The sequence below is a fragment of the Cervus canadensis genome, chromosome 7 (assembly GCF_019320065.1).
Source record: "Cervus canadensis isolate Bull #8, Minnesota chromosome 7, ASM1932006v1, whole genome shotgun sequence".
Classification (NCBI taxonomy): Eukaryota; Metazoa; Chordata; class Mammalia; order Artiodactyla; family Cervidae; genus Cervus; species Cervus canadensis.
Window position 1 is genome coordinate 53,465,847 of NC_057392.1, and position 19,089 is coordinate 53,484,935.

General features: G+C 40.3%; 1 protein-coding gene across 11 annotated transcripts in view; it reads right to left on the reverse strand.

The window, feature by feature from the left end:
- Positions 1-1,062: 1,062 nt before the first annotated feature.
- Positions 1,063-19,089, reverse strand: part of TP63 (tumor protein p63) — a 246,930-nt gene continuing 228,903 nt past the window's right edge. For 4 of the 11 annotated variants that reach the window (XM_043473428.1, XM_043473427.1, XM_043473426.1 and 1 more), the window contains 4 exons: positions 11,125-11,282; positions 8,621-8,765; positions 7,197-7,290; positions 1,063-4,251 (listed from right to left, as the gene is read on the reverse strand). In XM_043473428.1, the coding sequence (XP_043329363.1) occupies positions 3,955-4,251; positions 7,197-7,290; positions 8,621-8,765; positions 11,125-11,282 (694 nt within the window). In that variant the 3' untranslated portion in view covers positions 1,063-3,954. Of the gene's footprint in view, positions 4,252-7,196; positions 7,291-8,620; positions 8,766-11,124; positions 11,283-16,863; positions 18,277-19,089 lie in introns of those variants that run through there. The other 7 variants (XM_043473431.1, XM_043473435.1, XM_043473434.1 and 4 more) reach the window with 4 other exon arrangements.

The window sequence follows — 19,089 nt, forward strand, 5'->3', positions numbered from 1 at the left end:
CAGCCTTACCTATAGGGATGCATCTATTCATAATGTGATTACATCTATAAATAGAAAAATATTGTGTGCGTAGTCACTCAGACATCTTTGCGACCCCATGGACTGTAGCCCATCAGGCTCCTCTGTCCATGGGGATTCTCCAGGCAGGAATACTGGAGTGGGTTGCCATGCCCTCCTCCAAGGGATCTTCCCAACCCAGGGATTGAACACAGGTCTCCCACTTTGCAGGTGGTTTCTTTACCGTCTGAGCCACCAGGGAAACAATATATATATAAATATTGTATATTATATATGTTACTCTGTAAAGCTGTTTATAAACCTAAGATGTTAAACTTTTTTCATGACATCTAATATTAGTCCAAAAATGGACAAACTTATTTAAAATAAAACCATTAAACCATTTTGATAGGAGATATTTTATCAGTGGAATCAATGTATATAACTAAAAGGTGATATTTAACAATTTAAAGGGAAGCATGCCCAGACCATAGCCTACCAACTGCAATGCTGTTCTCACATACAGTCAGGGCCATCTGCATCCCAGCCTGTAGTCCAGAGGAAGTCCTTGCTGAGCACCATGGAAAGGTCACTAAATTAGACATTAGGAATATCTGAAGTCTAGTCCCTGTTCCAAAGCAAACTCATTCTGACCTCAATCAAATAACATATTACATCTGTGAGTGTCTCATGTGCCAAGGCAGGTACGTAAGTGTAGTAGTGTAGTGTGAATTACTCAGTTGTGTCAGACTCTGTAACCCCATGGACTATGATCCACCAGGCTCCTCTGTCCATGGAATTCTCTAGGCAAGAATACTGGAGTGGGTTGCCATTCCCTTCTCCAAGGGATCTTCCTGACTCAGGGATTGAACCCAGGTCTCCTGCATGGCAGGCAAACTCTTTACCACATGAGCCACCTCCTGGTTTTTATTTTTTGTTAAGTGTCAATATTTGAATCTCTCTAATGTTTCTTGGGGATCCTTGGCATCTTTTCCTCTACCTCAATAAAAATAAGGTCAAAGGCCAGACAGGTAGGCAGACAGACAGATGCATACATCAACACCATTTCTCAATGCAAGTTTTATTTATTTTTTAATTTTATTGCATGTCCTGGCAAACATAAGTGGCTTGTGGATTTGCCTCTGGCTCATCCAAAGCCCATTGCCCCAAATTCCAAAAGACAAGCAACTGAAACTTAAAAAAAAAAAAAAGCATCACATCTATAAGAAAAAAAAAACAAACTTTCAAAAACATTAATAAAGCATATAAAACATTTGGCATTGACTTAATTTTTCACAATTATAAAAATAATAAAAAATGCAACCCTTAAACATTCAACACCCCACATACTGTATTTTAGGGGAATATCAAGAAAACAAAAGGTAAATGGATTTAATGAAGAAAGTTGTATTCTCCATTTCCATTTCTAATCAACTTGAAACAAAAATGTATCCATTCTTCAGCCAACTGTACTATAATGAGGCCACATTAGAACTCCATTAAGCCCATGCCCCCTTTTCTGTCCTTAATATTCTTTCTCCCCTTATGCTAGTTACTCATACACTCAAAAAACGTTAAATTTCAACCAGGATGTGAGAGGCCAGAAGTTGTGCCTCACTTTGGCTCATGCCAAACCCATGATGTACAGTACAGGAATTTGAGTCCTTAGTGCTACCCAAATAGTGCTGAGATAGCTCAGATGCCCTATGTTTATTCAAACACTCAGGACAGTCCAGGAAGCCATTTGTCCTTCTAGCATTGCGAAGGCACGGCTTTCATTCTTCCCATTAATAGGCTTTCAAACCTGCATGCTTGTTCCACATATTAGCAGTGCTTATTACCATTTATGCACAATAAGACTTTGAAATCAAGGACTCACTCTCTTTAACATACAAAATTAAAAAAAAAAATAATAAAAAAACAACTTTCCCTTCCCCCCATCTTACAGTAATGGCGTTTTTTTTTTATTTGACATTGTAGTTTCACTAAATGGTGTTTCCATGAAAATACAAAAACAATAATAATAATAAAAAAAAATCTCAATGGTGGTTCTGGAAAACCCACTATCCCAAGAAGAGAAAGATAATAAAACACAAAGTATGCAATTTCACACGCAAAATATATATACACTTTTCAGATGAAACTCATATATTTTTGAGCCACATTAGCCCTTTTGCACTTTAAAATAAAATTGGATGCTTATGTGCAATGATAGCCCTTTACCGAAATGCACAGTAGGCTTTTAGAGCTCATTAGCAATATATACAAAATACTTGGTTTTGTGGTTTGAAAAAAAAGTATCTGCTATGAAGTATGTTTCTAAAAGATGTATAGGAACATCTCCATTTACACTTTTTTTTTTTTAATCTGAAGACAAGTCTCTGCTTATGCGGTTCAAGCAACATCTCCAATGGAAAGCTTACCCTCTGATCTGTTGGGATATTTTTATGCGCATGCACAGTCCAGAAGAGAGATGGACGGGAAGTTGGGCTCTCACAGTTACTTTCAAACTAAATGAAACTAATATTATTCAAAAAGTTAAGTGATGTAGTGATAAAACTGACACTACAGGAAAACTGATCTCATAATTTTACATTTTCCAAATCAATACCCCTATTTTAAACCTTGAAGAGAGAAAGATCACCAAGCCTTTATATGCAGAATTTTATAGAATGTGAGGGTCACTGGAGGAAATATTTACCAAATAATACTATTTATGTTTCAAAAAGTCTTCCAAGTGCTTCAATTCATGGTTTACTGAGATCTCTTACTATTTAGAGGAGATGCAATGTCTGTAAGATTCCTGTTTTTCCTGGATACTCTTACTACATATTAAAGGTTGACTGTAAGAACTAGACAGGTGCATTCATCCCAATCAAATCAACCTTAATTTGCTAACCTTAAACAAGGGTAGCAAATGTGTAATTGAGTTAATCAATCTAGTTGTGAAATTTAGTTTTCAAGCTTTTGTACTAGCAGCTAATGCTTTGCCAATAAATACTGAGAGTTAAGGTGTGTCTGGCACTAAACATGAGGAGATTGTTGATATACCAGGACACGTGGTGACAGGTGCTACTGAATTGGCTGCAGTGACTTTTTAAGGATTTTGGCCACTATTCACATTCCCCAATCCCAACCAAAAGCAAGGGAGGATATTTCTTTTCCTCTGGTGAGTGACAGTGTAAACATGGACTTTTTCTGGTAATTGAACTATATCACCCCAAAGGCAAACACCATCAGTAGTAGGGATATCAGTAGCATAAAATACACCAACATAGAGAATCGCATACATAGGTATCCAGTCTCACCCACATAATAACAAATAGATCTAAGCAAAGGTTGGATGTAACATGTGTTTAGCATCAAAAGAACTGAAGGTACCTACATGTCATTGTCACTCACAAAAACTATCAAGATCTAGATACCTACTACCATTCATGGCTGACTTTGAGAGAAGGCCTATAGGTAAGCAATCCAAAGCAAGTAAATTAGAAAAAAAAAAAAGGTGATAAGTGCAACTCCATTTTTTTCCTTTAAATTACATTTTAAGCAATACTCGATGCCCCCACCCAAAAATATATACTGTATATTTATATATTTATATGTATAGTCTTAGACTATAAGAGTGAAAATGCTTTACAAAAGTCAATGAGAGCTCTCTGCCGCTTAAGGAGACACCCACTGCTTTTTTGCTCACTTCTGCATAGCCATGACAATTTCGGTCCTGCAAACAAGGGAGCTGAAGGCTTAAAGCCAGAAAGAATCAGGCGCCAGGTCAGACATTAGGTAAAACGTAGCCTCTTACTTCTCCTTCCCTTAAGAAACCAGACTGAAAAGAGGAAGGAGAGGAGCTAGGGAGAAGGCTTGGCTGGTTAAGCAGTAGTGCCTTGTGGGGGTAGGGGGCATAGAGGGTAGGCAGATGGGAAAATGGGAAGAGCCTGCACCACAACGCCCAGCTCACTCGCCCTCTTCTTTGATACGCTGTTGCTTGTTGCGCCGAGCATCCATGTCAAAGTTGAAATCATTCCACTCATCTCGGGGTGGGAAGGAGATGGTCTGGCGGAGGGTGAAGCGGACAGCGTCAATGACACGCTCACCCCGGGTCTCACTGGAGCCCACGCTGACTGTGGAGGCGCCACTTGGGGTCCGCAGGAGGTGGGGAGGGGAGGAGAAGTCGTGGAGCTGCCGGTGGTCCAGGATGCCTTTCCAGATGACATGTCGGAATTGCTCAGGTATTTTTAGACTTGCCAAATCCTGCGCAATAGGGAAGTGAATCCAGGAGAATTAGGACAAAGAGACAAATTGACATTTAGTTCACACCATTTGGTTCCCCAATGCTTGGCTTTAATTGACCTGCATTTATTGAACTCTAAATTCGACAATAAAATCAGCTCTTTATGAATCTTTGAGATATACGTAACTAAGCACAAAGATATAGCCTTGAGGTGTCATCTCTTCTTGTAGAGTATTATATTTAAGCTCTATTGGTTTCTGTTTCCTCATTGGTAAAATAGAGGTAATACTTAGATCACAGAACAAAAATCCTCAAACAAAAACACCAGGTAAAGGAAGCTGGCAACTCTCAAACCTACAATCACTAGAAGAAAGATAATAGAATGCTACCACTTCTCATAGAAGGAGATAGAAAAAAAAAAAAAAAAAAGATTACTAACAGATACTGAATACTTTCGATATGCCAGGCATTCAATTAATCATTTTTTATTCACCATCCTATTTAATGCTAAAATTTGTGGTCATTATTATTATGCCTATTTTATAGACAGAAAAGCTAAAGGTCAGAGAAGTTGATAAATCTAAAATTATACAATTAAGTGAATGAACTGGGAACTCAGGACAGCCTCTGAACCTATCACTGTCCTAATGGTTGAAAGATCTTTTGGTGTTTGGATAAATCAGGGTATCAAAACACAGAGTAAGTGTCCACACTCTATGGATGGGGGCAGAAGGCATTACAAAGATGATTGATCTTAACTAACTATGGTAGCATCTTTGTTTATCTGCATTAGTTCTTCATTAGCCTGTTTTAGTCATGGTTGACATTTTTTTATGGAGCAGCATGGTAGGTAGAAAGAACATTGTGCTTGGCATCAGAAGACCTTGGCAGAAGTTCTTATTCTGTCACTGACTAGCTCTAGACCTCCATCAAGTCATTTATTTCCTACTGGCCTCGGTTTCTTCATTGACAAGTGGGATACAAGTCCTTTTAAGGTCAACATATAATGTGGACTCATATGCAAATGTGGATATGAAAGTATATTGCAAATTATAAAGCACACTATGTAAATCTCAGTCATCTGTATTATTACTATGTTATACCATGATTAACCCATTCTTGCATCTTGAGGGAATACTTATAAAAACAGTGAAATTTAACCATATTATTTCCAGGGAAGTATGTGAAGTAACTAAGACTGGTATTGAGAGACAAGCTGAAAAGGAAGTGTCTATTTCCAGTGATGAACAGGAAGAAGCTGAAGTGAGGAAGCAGAAATTAGATAGCCTCCCAATATTTCTTAATTTGGAAATGAGCAGTATGAATACTCTAATTTCCTATTCTAGCAGGAGAATACATTATAAAGAAGTTAGTCCACAAATAGATAAGTGAGCATACCTCTGTATGCTTCTAAAACCCCAAATAAATCCAAAACTCTTTGTAAACTAGGCTCCATTGAACTGCATTACTTTCTGGATAGATCTGAACTTATCCTGATGGGTGGGATAGCTGTGGCCTACAGCCTGGCCCAGGACCTAACTAACACCAGTAGAGATGGACTTGCGGAGAACATCGGCAGATCCTAACAACCAAAGAGGCATCCTGACACAGCCCCCATTGGGGACAAGTGAGTAAGTAGAGGACAAAACTTTAAAAATATAAGGAAGGGACAAAGTTCCTGTTCCATCATGTAAGGTTCTCAAACACAGCGTTAACACAATGACTTGTGTCAAACTGCCTTCAATGGATGGACATCATTGTGAAGTTCTTGGAAACCTGTTGGAATGTATTCCTAAAGCTTTCTTTGTGGCTTTTACTTGTAATTTCTTCCATTAGGGAGCAGCAGCCAGGGGTGGTTGAGGGGTGAAGAAGGGCGGGCATAGGGGCAGTGCAGCATATGCTCATTACCACAGGGCAGGGGTGTTCTTACACTGCAGGGCTCTCTCTGGCATCGGTGCTCAAGGAGGGGGGCAAAAAAAGGTCTCAACTACAGAAGCAGCAGCAGAGGCAGAGAATATCTTCTTCCACCAGCCCAAGGGCCCTCTGGAAGCTAGAAGGGAGGAGAGTGGACCCCAAACAGAGCAGCATATAGCGTAGCCTGGGAGAAAAACCAGATTGCTGTAAACCAGAACGAAATGAGCTCCCACCCACGTGAGCAGTAGTTCAAGAGGGACTGTAGAAGCAAGAATAAGTTCCCTCCCATCCAGGTTGCTCTAAAGGCTATCAAAGCCAGAAGGCAGTGATTTTGAACCCAATTTGATTAACTGAGACCCAGAGAAGCAAAGTGATTACACCATGTTCTTATCACCACTAAAAAGAATGACTGGGACTTGAACTCATACCCAGTGATCTTTCCCAGTGGTCAGGGATGCCTGGACCCTATTCTGGTAGATTTGATTATGAACAAACATATGGTTCTTATTGAGACACAGCTCAATCCTCTATCATGTCCTATTTTAAGGAAAGGCAGAAAAGTTCACTTAATAGGGTGAAAGGCTAGAAGCTTACACCTCAGTGTTCTATTCCTGGTTCTGACATCAACTAATCCAGCCAAATGACTATACTGTTGTCCCCCCATGTTTTAAAGTGAGAATAACATCACCAGCTTCCTGCTCTCCTCCCTGGGATCTTACATCAATTAATGAGAACTTCTAGAAAGTCCTCTGAACTCTTCAGAGATCATATATTCTTTGAAGGTGGGTATCAGATCTTTCTCCTACTCTGCACATAGTATGCACGTAATAGAAGACTGCTGACTGATCAGACTAGCTGAGGATGGCTGAGTCCTGAGCTTCTCAAATGTAGATGTGGAGGTCTGGGGATCTTTCTAATATGGTTATGGGCTTCATCAAAATTGAGGATTGGGGATAGACAAAAACAGAGGGGATTCAATTACAAGGTGGATGTCACCAGAGGGAGGAAATTAAGAAATAAAACTCAAGAGAAAAGTCTAACAGTTACTTACATCCATGGAGTAATGCTCAATCTGATAGATGGTGGTCAGCCCCTGGGTCGTGAAATAGTCCAGACATGATGAACAGCCCAACCTTGCTAAGAAACTGCAGAGGGCGGAGGGAAGAGGAAGGAGGAAACAGAAAAAGAAAGTTCACCCCAACTGCATTGGCAAGATAAAGGAAAACCCAACATTTTTCCCTGGGATGCCCTACAGAAGAGACTAGGGGTAGATAAAATATATGTGGGGCCTTGGATTGGAGGTTTCGGGATGATTAGTGACATAAACTTTAATTTAGATCTACAGAGATTAAAGTCAACTGCTTAAGGATTTCTGTGGAGCAGAGATTTTTCATGGTGAATGAGTGGAGATCCAGGGGTTGCATATCAGTGCCATAGGAGCCATTGCAGGGGGTGAAAGGAAGGAGTCCAGTGCTCAGGTTTTCAGCCCTCTTGCCTCCTGGCCCTTCACTTCAAAAATAGCATCTCCACTTTGATCACTTTGATTGTTTGTATCTGAGGTTTCTGAGAATGGTTTATGTGGCTAAGGAAAAATTGTAGGCCACCATACTGTGAAGTCATCAACACTTTCTGATTTATGTCCTCTTCAAAATGCAGATCCCCTTCTTTTCTTTCCTAGTCTCAGATCAATGGTACCACAATCATCATAGAGCCAGATACTGGATGGGATGAGCCATGCCCTTGGCCATCTTTCTGACTGACACTGCTAATGCTGCGGCATCAGTCACGTGGGAACCAACACCTGTTATTCCAGCAGTCAAGTGAAAAAGTCCTTCTGCACATGAAGCGCGAGCAGATGATAGGCAACAGGCATGAGATTTGGACACCTACGCTTGTCTCTGCTGGAAACAAATTTCTAGGTTTCACAGCTTTCTTCCTTCTGGCTATCTGAACTCCCTTTCCTGGAATGTCCCTCTTTCTCATATGACAAAGCAGAAGAGGCCACTGGCTTCTTGAGAGTCCCTGTCATTTTTGCTAACATTCAAACTTTTTGATGGACATCAGCTTCAAAATAATGATCCCATGGTGGTTGAGAGCTATGAGGCCTAGAGAGCAGGAAAGGGAGCAAGATAGCAAGTTGACTGCCCTTTTGGGAACCCCAGCCCTGAGCACCAATTTAAAGGTCACAACTGACTGTAAAAATATGATGGAGAAGTAAGGGAGTAAGTGAAGACGGAGAAAACAGGCATGAACACTTATATGCCTATAAACTCACATTTTCACTTTTTCCCATGTTGATTATTATGGTTGCTTTGATTAAATACTACTGATGACTCCATAGATTAGAGATAACTGAACTTGAACCACAGGGTTGCTTGCTTTCTTTCCAGCTGTGCTATTAACTTTGACAGTGTCCGCCCTCCACCACCCAGAGATGCTTAGGACAGGCCCCCAGGGGATATGCTGTGGACTCACCTGACAAGGCTGCAATCTGTGGGGTACGGAGGTGGGGGGGTGCAGTGGGAGGTGGATGGCATGGAGAGTGGGGGAGGGAGGGCCTGGGTGGGGCTGAGTCCATTCATGTCTCCAGCCATTGGCATGTGGGTGCCCATCATAGGAACTGAACAGAAGCAGGAGGAACAGAGAGGGTTACTGCTGTTATCACATACCAGCATCCTAGTGGTCCATCTCACCTGGTTTAACGTTACCAAGGGCCTAATCTACCAGCCTTCCTTTCCAGTCTTATCTCTTCCTACACTCCTCTAAGCACCTTACATCTCACTGAACAGAAGAGTTACCAAACTCCAAACTAATGACATACTTCTTGACCATGGGACATACTCTTAGAACAATCTCTTCCCATTCTGTTTTCTACTTCTACTGCTCTGTCTCCTTCTAATACTTGCTGCTCCTGATGTTAATACAGTTCTCCTTGTATCTGCCTTCCTGAGTTATATTTCTGCCTCCTTCACTAGGCTAATCTCTTTAAGCATGGAGATTAGACCTGATACATGTCTGGTTCCCCAGAGACCCAAGCACAGTGCCTGGCATAGAGCAGACGCCCAGGAAACTTAAGTTATGCAAACAAATGAACAAATCCGTGAATGAGAAAGGGCCCTTTGGGATACTGGTTTGGGAATGAGAGAATTCACTGCAATATTTGTAGGGAACCAAGTGTCTCAGAAGGAAGGAGGCAATGAAAGACCCTAGCTCTTTTTTTCTGGCCTATTTCAGGATTATGTTTGGGAACAACACCAACTTGGACTGGTTTATTACTAAAGAACAAACTGTAAACACTCATAGAGAAGAAAAGCTCAATACCAATAATAATTATGAAACAGATTTTGTTTTAGGTATAAAAGAATATAAAGCAAAAAAAATAACATGTCCACAAAAAGATGAAGGTAATTTGCTTCTATTTTAGTGAACTGTAGTTTACCCAAGGGGTAAGGCCTCTACCACCAGCTAGTCAGCTAGAGCGCACAGGCCAAGAATGTCTCATCAGTTCCCCTCTGACTTTCCTGATGCCACCAGAGGAAAATTATTAAGCATAAATAAGGAGAAAAGAATGCAAACTGTTACACAAATGTGAAGGATCATTACCACTATCACTGTTTTGTCATCTCAAAAAAAAGTTGAGGACTCTAAGATCTCATCAGAGAGAAAGCAAAATAATAATAATAAATGGTTCCTTCCCCTTTTATTGCCAAAGTAGTAGACTATTGAGGGGTCAGGTTTAGTCTTAGGATGTATTTGTCACTAGTGAGAGAGTGGTCTGGCTTTAATGTCTGCATTGCCATACCAAGGAACCAAACCTCATATACCTCTGATGTCAAAACAGTCTGAACAGGTGCTATCAGAACCAGAGAGAGTCACAATCCGAGCCTCCCTGCCTGGATGGGAGCAGAGTTTGGAGGAGAATGGGTACATGTATATGTGTAGCTGAGTCCCTTTGCTGAAACTGTCACAACGCTGTTAATCAGCTATACTCCAATACAAAATAAAAAGTTAAAAAAAAAAAAAAGAAAACCCAATCTCTTCAAGGCAACAGTGAAATGCATATTTGAAGGATTGATCAAAAACATGAGGATTTCTAGGATAAGACTGAGGCACTGCTTTATGAGGGTGATTACAAGACACATAGATGTATTTAGGCTTTGTAACCCTTCTGTATTTTTGCCATCTCACTGCATGTTTGCTATCTTTTTTTTTTTTTTCTTTCAAGTTTGGATATCCACTCTGTTAGATTAAGTTCTAGTGGACAAGCTAATTATATTTACAGCAAAGCTATGCACCGATCAGCATCCATTTCCAGGCTCAATTCACACATTTTCTCTTATAGTTATACTTAGTTGATATGAGGAATCTGTGTGTGAGTAAATAAAAGGGAGGCTCCTTTTCCTATGTTGATTCTTTAATAACTGTGTATGGGATGAAGGGGATGATTTGAGAAGACCAAAAGTGTGGAGTCACAGACCGATAAACTGTTAAGTGTGCAGAGTGATAATTTTATGAATGGAAAACTGAGCATTAGATCAGAGAGGTGACTTGTCCAGAGTTAAACAGCTGATATTGCAATGGAGTCCAGACTATAATATGTTTCTCTAGATTTTAAGTCCACCACACTATGCTGCTTCCAACAAGTTGGCCATGTTTCCTACTGACAATCTCAAAGATTGTAGAAGGTGGGTCCCCATCCAAGTTGGCAGGAAGCAGACTGTTCTTTCCACAGATATCCTAGTCCCTACTAAAGGAACAGCTTTCTCCATCTCTACCAGTGTGCTCTGTAATGAGTCACAGATCTTAAAAGTGAGACAACTTTGCCCAAGAGAAATTTAAGCCACTCAGCTTCAATCTGTCCTGTCTCTCTGTGACTCCCATACAGCTTCAGAGCAAGCCTTCCCCGATCCCAGAGCAGAGTCTTCCCCTACACTAGCCCTGCTGGTTCTTCAGCTGCAGCTCAAGGGAGATGCTCTTACTGTTGGCTCCCATGCCATCAGGAATGGTGGTGGGAGTGAGGGCGTTGCGCTGCTGAGGGTTGATAAGCTGGCTCACGGAAGGCAGCTTGTTCATGCTGTTCATTTTGTTCAGAGGTGGGGAGCTGTTACCGTAGGAAGACTGAGACTGCATCGAGGTCCTGGGAACACAAACACGGGAAGGATGGTAAGCACAGGATGCTGAGGAGTGGAGACCGGTCATTTCCAACAGGTCTCAGATTAAAACATGGCCCTAACTATATAGGTGTAAAAATATTCCTCCAGAGCAATGACAGGAACTTATCTCTGTTTGCATTTGAGAACCTCTCCTGCCTTGGCAGGGATCACAAGGCTATCATCATATCGTATGTTTCCTACGTGACTACAGGACAGAGATTAGTATCTTCCTAAAGCATCTCCTTTGTGAGAGGGGAAATCATTGCATCTTCTTTTCCCCCTTTTGTTTTCTCCATCCCTCTCAATGTGAAAATCGAAAAGGGAAAAGAACTGATTGAAGACCAAAAGGCTTATGAAAGACATGGAGATGGTGAGCTAAAATTGTGGCTGAGGTGTTTCACCTGTAGCTGGAGCTTGCTTGGCCATTTGGGATATGCAGAAAGTAACCATAAAGCCAATCAAACAGGGTATTTGGCAGCCATCATGCAGAGGCCTCAACACGGAAACATGCTTTCTCAGCTTAGCTGTTCCTGGGCCATGAGGGATCCCATCAGAATACCAAGAGCCTCTCTACACAGAGGGAATCTGAGTGTCCAAACAATTGTTCTGTTAAGCTTCCACAAGTCTCTGGGGCGTGTGTGTGTGTCAGTGTGTGTATGTCTGTGTGTGAGAGTGTGTGTGTGTGTGTGTTTGTGCACATGATCAGTTCTGTTCGACTGTATATGACCCCATAAACTGTAGCCTGCCAGGTTCCTCTATCCACAGGATTTTTCAGGCAAGAATACTGGAGTGGGTTGCCATTTCCTACTCCAGGGGATCTTCTCCATTGAGAGATCAAATCTGCGTCTCTTAGAAAGGGAAGAAGAAACGCAGTTTTCCATTCAGCATTACTTTGATTTGCAAACTAACTAGAACTGGTTTGTCCTACTATGTATGATGGCTTCCCTGGTGGCGCAGTGGCAAAGAATCCACCTGCAATGCAGGAGATACAGAAGACGGGTTCAGTCTCTGGGTCAGGAAGATCCCCTGGAGGCGGGCATGGCAACCCACTCTAGTATTCTTGCTGGGAAAAATCCCATGGACAGAGGAGCCTGGTGGGCTATGGTCCGTGGTGTCACAGAGTCAGACAGAACTGCAGGGACTGAGAATGTACATAGCACTATGTATTATATTATATATGATATTCCCTATTCAGCTGCCACTCCTGACTTTGAATATAGAACTAATGATTTCTACCAGAATTAGGGGATATGGAGTCAGAAATTCAAGACTTGAGTCTTCCTTCATCATATATTAGAAAGCTATAGGTCCCTGTGCAAGACAGTAAACATCCCTCAACAGAAAACTAAAATGTTTGTAAACTATATATATATATATATATATATATATATATATACTTACTGCATGAGTTAGATGCTAGACATGGGGAAACTCATAAGAAATTATCTCATCTCTGAGAAGCTCATAGAATAGAGGATATATGGTGATTATAATCCAACCAACCTTGTAGAGCTATGGTGATAACTGAACAAGATAAGATGAGGAAGACTTGTACACACTATCAGACACTATCAGACACTTACAGTGAGTAATCTGTGCCCATAAAATGAAGATTGGGCTGAGCATGTAAAAGGGGAAAACCTCCCCTATGACACTTTTCAAATAAGATGAACTATTTTGTTCCTATTTGTCTCCTCCCTGCTGGAGCCATACAAACTTGTATTGTCAAGTTTTGTTTGTGTGTGTGTCAGATTTAGAAGGCTCTGTACATGAATCCAAGTTCCAAACAAGCATGGTATAATAATGTCTGAAAAAATAACAAGTGGTTCTAACACCTGAGTGCTACAGTAGGGCTAGGCTTGGACTTCAAAGCTGCCACTCTGCATCCTCCATAATTACACAAAACATAGAAGCCTCCATTCCATATCACTGAACAGCCTTGGCCAGAGGAATTCAAATAATAGGCTATATTTGCATAAATGAACACAACATTCAATGTGCAATTGACAATTCAGTTGCATTTTACAATCGCTGCCTTAAAGCGGGAGGGTACTGATTTCTCACTTTAGCCCTCCTCAAGAAGACAAGTTTAGATCCTTGTTGTATAAACAGGCATTTATATAATAAACTCTCCCAATTGTAAGATTGTTCAGGTTACCAAGCTCTCCTTTATCCATTTTCTGAATGAGTCTTACATGGACATGGGATGGCAGGTACATTGGCAGAAACAATAATGCCTATTGTACAGATGGGTAAATGTAAGACTCAGAAAAAATGGGCCCAAGTCATACATGGCTCTAAATGATGAGCTGAGAGGGCTCTTCTCCTAATCCAAAGCATTTCCTTTCATTCTGTGGCACTTTCCCAGAAGTAAGACAGTGCAATAGGTTACATAATCAAGATGTAGGTGAAATAGTGAAAGAAACCCAGGAGGCTGAGACAAAGCACGGAACAAAGGATGTAGTAAAGGGAGTCCTAGGTATCCCCAGGTCTGCTCCACCCCTGTGGAGAAGCCCTGCATGAGTCAGCACGTTTGAATATACCCAGGAATATTTGTTAAGTTCATACTGAAGTGCAAGAAAGCTCAGGGCAGGGTGACCAAGAGAAACTTCACTAGGTGCTTCTTCCTTTATCTTTACCCACCACAAAGTAACAAAGATGCCAGGTTGCCCAGACTCCAGAGGCAGACTGGTCCTCTGTAACCTAAAGAAATGTCTACTTATCCCTCCTACCCTCCCCAGTCAGTCATATGTACAGCAAGAACTAATGGAAACATTGCTTGAAGCATTAATGTCCACCACTAAGGAGATCAGTCCTGGGTGTTCACTGGAAGGACCGATGCTGAAGCTGAAACTCCAATACTTTGGCCACCTCATGCGACGAGTTGACTCACTGGAAAAGACCCTGATGCTGGGAGGGACTGGGGGCAGGAGGAGAAGGGGACGACAGAGGATGAGATGGTTGGATGGCATCACCGACTCGATGGGCGTGACTTTGAGTAAACTCCGGGAGCTGGTGATGGACAGGGAGGCCTGGAGTGCTGCGATTCATGGGGTCGCAAAAAGTCAGACATGACTGAGCGACTGAACTGAACTGAGGAAAGTGAAAGTGTATTTAAAAGCTCTGAATTTTCCCTGGACCCTTAATTATAGTGAATGCCTTCTTCCACATCCTATTACAATGCCTTTCTCCTGTTCCCTTTGTGGTCTTTATTTTTCTATCATTTTATTAGTTCATTTTTAAACCACCTAAACTATTTTTGAGGAAGGTAGGTCATAAATCATAGATGAACAAAGAAGGAACATGAATTTTGGAGCCAATCAAAACATCTGGGTTAATATTTTAGATCTGACACAAATCAGTTAAGGGATTTTGGGTTTTATACAAATCTCTCCAGTCTCATTTCCTTAATCTGTAGAACAGGTATTACACTCACTCCAGAAGACTTGCTATGGAGATTAAATCAGATTATGTAAGAGTCCTGGATTTTGTCCTGTAAATTGTAGGTGCTCAAGAGACATTGCTGCTTTTTGCTCTTCCCCTCCAGCCCCAAATGTTTAATACTTTAGTGTGTAGTCAAGGGGATAAGAGGTGTCAGTTTAAGAATTAATAGGAAGAAGTGGCAAGGACTCTTAGCTGGACAAATCCAGAAATTAGGGTGAAGAGATGAATAAGAATAAGAGAGTCTGAAAAGTTCAGAAACTTTGAATGCATCTCCTTTAATGCTGAAGTGAGTGTTAAAGCTATAAGGAGAAAGGTTGTGGTCATCTGTTTATTATAAGCTTGTATGTCTGATGTAGAAAATATTCTGAACATCTCTATGTGCTCTGGAAAAGGGAGCAAAGCTGAAAAAAATCATGACCAATTTAAAGGCCTTGAAGAACATTTTTTTTTTTTTTCCTTTACAAATATAATGTCACAATGTTTGAGCAGACAATCCTAAATATTGCTGGGACATATGAAGAGATGGAAAAAGTGTTCAGAGATAACATAATCTGTGCCATTATGGTTTCTGTCCCCACTCAAAAAAGAAAATGTGCACACACACACAATACACACACACTAAATGGAAAAAGTAAGAATATAGATTTCCCCAGAAAAATAACAAGGTGTAAGCCTCAGGTCATTTTCTTTAGAGGTACTTTAGATTTTTTCAGGAATCCAACATACAAAAATTAGAAAAGGTACATTCCATGTATTTCTGGTTTTGAGTAGAAGTCCTGGTAAAATCAAGTTCTAATTCTTAACACTGTTAACGTAGGTTTCTGTGTATATTTCTACGAATAAAATCCCATATCTCAGAACCACAAGAGAGCTTTAGGATTATCCAGGATTGAAATCGGGTTTCCAGATTCCGAGTCTAGTGAGTATATATGTGGCAGAGAGTTAAGATTCTTGAGAAGACACAAATTCAAAGTCTTCACCGCTTTGCTGGAAATGCCTAGAATTCCACCAAAGGATTCCTTCTGTGTCCTTCAATCTTCCATTGCTAAAGAAAACTCTCTAGTGGAATCTGGCAGTGTATCAGGGTGAAGCTATCTTACCAAACCATCCTGGAAACACCACAGGTATGAGAGGGGTCAGTAAAAAGGACGGAGGGGAGACATGGAGCATGAGAAAAGGTATGGTTCCTCTTGGAAATTCTGCCCACTACCATCCGTGTGTAACTTTTCTCCCTATCTGGGGAATTTTGCTTCTAAAGACAAAAGACAGTGTTTCTTCTCCAGCTAGATTAACTGTAATTATAAAATATGTTCCATCAGTTCACATATATGCATGTATATAAACATCACTACAAACACTTTAAAAACTTCCATAAAAATAGAGTGAATTTCAGAACAAAAAGTCTGAAAGAAAATGCAAATGTTAAAAAACTATACATATTTACTCACCCTTTAAGGAATTTGTAAATTCCTTAAAAGGAAAGTGAAACTTGTGCCAATGTAACAAGATAATCTGATTTCACTATTCTACTTTTATCTCAAACATAAACAACTTTTTTCTTAAGTGCTTTTCTAAGCAACTATACTATTTTTACTTAGAAAAATTGTTTTTGAAATTTTAAAAAAGAGTTACTCAAAGATCAGAAAATGTAATTTTTTTTTTTTTTAAAGCATTGGACAACAGGTTCCACTACAGATTTCTGGATATTTTCTATGGCCTTTGTCACAGAAGCCAAAATATTTAATAAATTGGAATTTGAGTTAAATTTCTTCTAAAGAACTTGGCGGCTAAAGATATAACTTGAGACTTGTTCAGAGATGTAAACAAATGATACTATAAGGGGCTAGCTCTTTATGATGAAATTTAACATGCACAGGGCTAAAACATATTTTCAAGCTAGTGTTGGCATTAAAATTTGTTTTTAGGATTGATGACCTTGATACACAGTATCTTAAATAAAAACAGCAACTACTGACAACAGTGTAGACAGAACCAAAATGACCTATTCTGCTTGCTCTTTCGACTTACATGGTACTTCAAGCACTTAAATGAAAATATTCTAGCATTTAAGAGATTTTTAAAAAAGCAAAAGAGACAGAAAAGAAAAACTGCAAGATAAACCAAGATGCAAAAGTTTATTGAAAATTAAAATCACACATCCATAAAGCAACAGCCTCAATAACAAGAAATCATTGCTCTGGTGACACAGAATAAAGAGCTGGTGACCTGGTGTGGGGAGAAAATTTTTTAAGTCTTTATATTATTATTTTTAAATATGATTTTAAAATGGAAATAAATAGATCCTCTAAACTCACTGAACCAAAAAAAGAAAAGTCATCAACTCTAATATTTGGGCCAGGAGGGTTGACTTTAACATGTGTTTACTTGGACATCACTTAGACAAAACCTAAGTGTCCTTGACAAGACAGTTTGAACAATGTTAGTGATATGGGTGCCTTTAGAGTCAGACTGAGGGACAGGAACTCCAGAGATGTTAATCATAGATTTGGTGCTAGGATTTTGAATTCCACTTTGGGCATTGAAGAATGATATATGACTGCCTGGAAGAATATCACCAGGGTAGTTTTACCCTCTTCTTAAAATGACAGAAGAGGTTTACTTTCCTTGGGGTCCAAACACCAATTTGGAGGGGTAGGTCTCCAGGGTTTCCAGAAGCAAGGAAGACAGACTATCACATCAGATGCTGACAAGGGTTGTTAGCGCAGGGTCTGACACAGCATTAATGAACTTTCTACTAACATATGAGGGGAGGATACTGATGATGTAAGTTCTCAAAAAGAAGAAAAGAATCATCCCCTACAGTGGCTACTCGTGGTAGTTATCACCTCTCTGCCCAGCAGTACATTTGACACCTTAGCTTGTTACTATTTGCAGTATCATTGCATGACCAGCATTAAAAGGGCTTGACTGAGTCTCTCAGTCACCCACAGACAATAACAACTTTTTTTCTCCTTTTCTTAAAAAGACATCTAAGTTTGAGACCGGCTCAAAAGCTTCTTCATGAGTTTCAGAAACAACAGAAGGTAACAGAAAAGGTTTCCAATAAACATCGTAATGCCCCTCGTCCCAACCTGAGCTCTTGCCTCCTGAGAAACAACACAAAAGCTCACAGACAAACACAGGGGTTCCTGACAGACCCATACTAGATCTAAGGATACAGAATCTGCAGAAAATGTCCTTTCTTGTATAGTTTTGAGTCCCTTCAGAGATTTTCTCACTAATGGCTGTGTGCCTTTGAGCAGTTGGGTCTCTGAGCCAAAGTGTCTTCAAGTCCTGGTTACGAGGGCTGGATACACACACACATGTGCACACACACACACACACTCACACACACACACACTCACACACACACACAGAAACACAATAAACACACACGCTCAAAATACAGAGATGGGGCTCTATGGGTACACTGATCGATTTGGGGGACTGGAATGTCTAAAGAAGGCGTCAGATTGTCTTGGGGTTTCTCTCCGCGGCTCCACAAGCTCATTCCTGAAGCAGGCTGAAAGGAGACTGCAGAGAGGAACCAGAGAAAAGAAAAGATGAAGGCTTAGGACTTCACATATTCAAATCTACTGAATGCAGAAACACATCCTTCTACCTTCATGATCATAGTATAGTCAGAACAGAATGTCTGCAAGGCTATTTTTATTCCTTTTTCTTTACCTTCCTTTAAAATCACTCAGAGATGACATTTCAAGATTTTGAAGAAGAAAGGAGAAAAGGCAGTGGTAGTTATCCAGAACTATGAGAATCACTTGTGGAAATTTTTCTTAAAAAAGGCATTTTTTTTTTCCAGATCCTTTCTGAGACCAGGCTGGAACCCAAGCATATATGTAGTTTTAAGAAGTTCCACAAGTGATTCAGTTGAGGACTACTGAGACAAGGTAGGTCATGATGCTTAGTACAGCTTTTGGCATACTGGACACAATTAATTGCAAAAAGGAATGCAGAGACAAGAAGTAACTTCAATCTTTTGTAAAATGTCATCTGCCCAATTATAATGCCTCATTACTGTTCCTGTCTAGCCTAACTGTGAAGTATGAAGAAATATGATCTTATCAGTCTGGGGGCTGCATCATCCCGCCTTTGTAAAGAACTATTAATGAGCATTTTGTATCTGCCCAGATTGCAATGGATAAGTATCTTAATCCTTTCAGTCACAAACTTGGCCTAGAAATGCACATATCAAACTCATGAAAGCAACTTTTGCATAATGAAGAAATCAATTATGCTCAAGGATGCCAGGAACAAATTCTTTTATTTTGCTAAAGGTTGTGCAACCCCACAAGCTGTTAGGGAATTGCTGCCCTGATGGCTTTTGAG